Source organism: Sphaeroforma arctica (assembly GCF_001186125.1).
Source record: "Sphaeroforma arctica JP610 unplaced genomic scaffold supercont1.1008, whole genome shotgun sequence".
NCBI lineage: Eukaryota > Ichthyosporea > Ichthyophonida > Sphaeroforma > Sphaeroforma arctica.
The window spans coordinates 18,862-21,219 of NW_014039550.1; the positions used below are offsets into that span (position 1 = coordinate 18,862).

The 2,358-nt window shown below is 40.7% G+C and overlaps 1 protein-coding gene across 1 annotated transcript; it reads left to right on the forward strand.

Annotated features, from left to right (window-relative positions):
• Nucleotides 1-478: 478 nt before the first annotated feature.
• SARC_09648 (hypothetical protein) lies at nucleotides 479-2,302 on the forward strand (the record flags this gene model as incomplete). Its single annotated transcript, XM_014296332.1, has 2 exons — nucleotides 479-615; nucleotides 2,130-2,302. Coding segments are annotated over 2 exons (310 nt in total), but the record flags the coding sequence as incomplete, so codon positions are not given.
• Nucleotides 2,303-2,358: the final 56 nt, after the last annotated feature.

The following is a 2,358-nucleotide window of genomic DNA, read 5'->3' on the forward strand; positions in this document are numbered from 1 at the left end:
TGCAACCAACGTGAATATAAGCATATATTTGTCATACGATCATGACATATGATCACTACTACGTAGTTTTAAACAGACACTCCGACAGGCACGCCAAAGGTACTGCCATCGCCTCAAGCTCAGCCGATCTACCGCTGGCGGAGAAACTGTGCTCCTGCATAGTGTTGGTACTACAAGACATGAACCGAGGATATATACCCACACGCCCGTAACTACCTGAAACTTGCACCATCACACTTACACAACTATTGGCATGGACCAAGGATATCCATTCACACAACCATTAGCTTGTTTTAAGGATATCCATTCACACATCTACCAACATGTTCCAAGGATATCCATTCACACATTCATTAGCATGTTCAAAGGGAATCCATTCACACATCCATTAACATGTTCTAAGGATATCCATTCACACATTCATTAGCATGTTCAAAGGGAATACATTCACACATCCATTGACATGGTTATCTATCGTATGAGTGACTCAGATCCCGTGGCTGGTGTTGCGTACACCGTTGAGAGGACGGGCGCGAGTGTGCGCGTCACAGAGCTGCACAAGAAGGTCCATGCGGATCTGCTGTTGCTTAGCAACCCACACACCTCTGCCAAAGGGTATGGCGGTCACGCGGTTTTTAGGGTTTGGGGTTTAATCGACGGTCACGTGGTTTCTAGGGTTTAGGGTGAAATCGACGGTCACGTGGTTGTGGTTGTGGTTGTTGTGTGATACGATGAGGTACACGCGTAGCTGTGGTTTAAATGTATCTGTTGTAGCTGTGTTGTGCATGTATCTGTTGTGATACGATGAGGTACACGCGTAGCTCTGGTTTATATGTATGTGTTGTAGCTGTGGTGTGCATGTACGTGTTGTAGCGTATGGCAGTCTATGACTCCATGGTACAGGACACATTGCATGGTTGGCTTATGTGACGTGTTGGTGTAGCGTTGATGACACAAGGCGAATCACAGATACTCGGGGCGACGTTGTGTACATGTACATGCACGCTATTTGTAGCCACTTGTGCCTAGTGCGGGTATTTATACTTATACAACTATATGGAACACATTACGTTATGTGCATGCACGCTGTTTGTATTCATCTGTGCATATGTGCGTGTATTTCAATTAATACACCTATATGGTTTTTATTCTAACACAGGACGTTGTGTTCATGCACGCTGTTTGTATTCATCTGTGCATATGTACGTGTATTGAATTAATACACCTATATGGTTTTCATTCTAACACAGGACGTTGTGTGTATGCACGCTGTCTGTAGTCACCTGTTCCTACTGGTGTGTATGTATATTTCAACACAGGCAGGCGCATACAAACGTTCGAATACCGGATGTATATATAGTTATATATAGTAATATATACTGATACACACATTTTATATGGCTATATATAGTATTTATACTGATACATATACGTTTTATATGGTTATATATAGTATTTATACTGATACATATACGTTTTATATGGTTCTATATAGTATTTATACTGATACATATACGTTTTATATGGTTGTTTATAGTATTTTATACTGATACCTATACGTTTTATATGGTTATATATAGTATTTTATACGGATACATATACGTTTTATATGGCTATACATAGTATTTTATACGGATACGCATACGTTTTATATGGCTATATATAGTAATATATACTGATACACATTCGGTTGCATGCTTTTTTCTCGCACTCACTGATGTGATTGGTTGAGGGATGTCCATATGGTTCTACATATAGTAATATATACTGATAGATATACGTTTATACGCATGCATCTCTCCCACACTCACGGATGTGATTGGTTGATGGATGTCCATATGGTTCTACAGATAGTAATATATACTGATAGATATACGTTTATACGCATGCATCTCTCCCACACTCACTGATGTGATTGGTTGATGGATGTCCTTTTGGTTCTATATATAGTAATATATACTGATAGATATACGTTTATACGCATACTCCTTTCTCGCACTCACTGATGTGATTGGTTGATGGGTGTATACATGGTTCTACATATAGTACTATATATACTGATAGATATACGTTATTACGCATGCATCTCTCCCACACTCACTGATATTGTGATTGATTGATACTCACAGCGGCCTAAGCGGTGATGTACTGGCGGAGTGTCAGCAGAACTACATCAACACACAGCGGGACATCTGGATGTCTCTGAGACTGAAACGTTACACGCAAACCCACAGCGAAGTAGTGCGGGATCTCATACGCTTCATCCGCTGGCACACCCATTGCGAAGAGAGGTTTGTGTTGTTGCCTGGCCGGTACAGTACAAGTGCGTATGTGTGTATTGTGATCTGTGACTTGTAC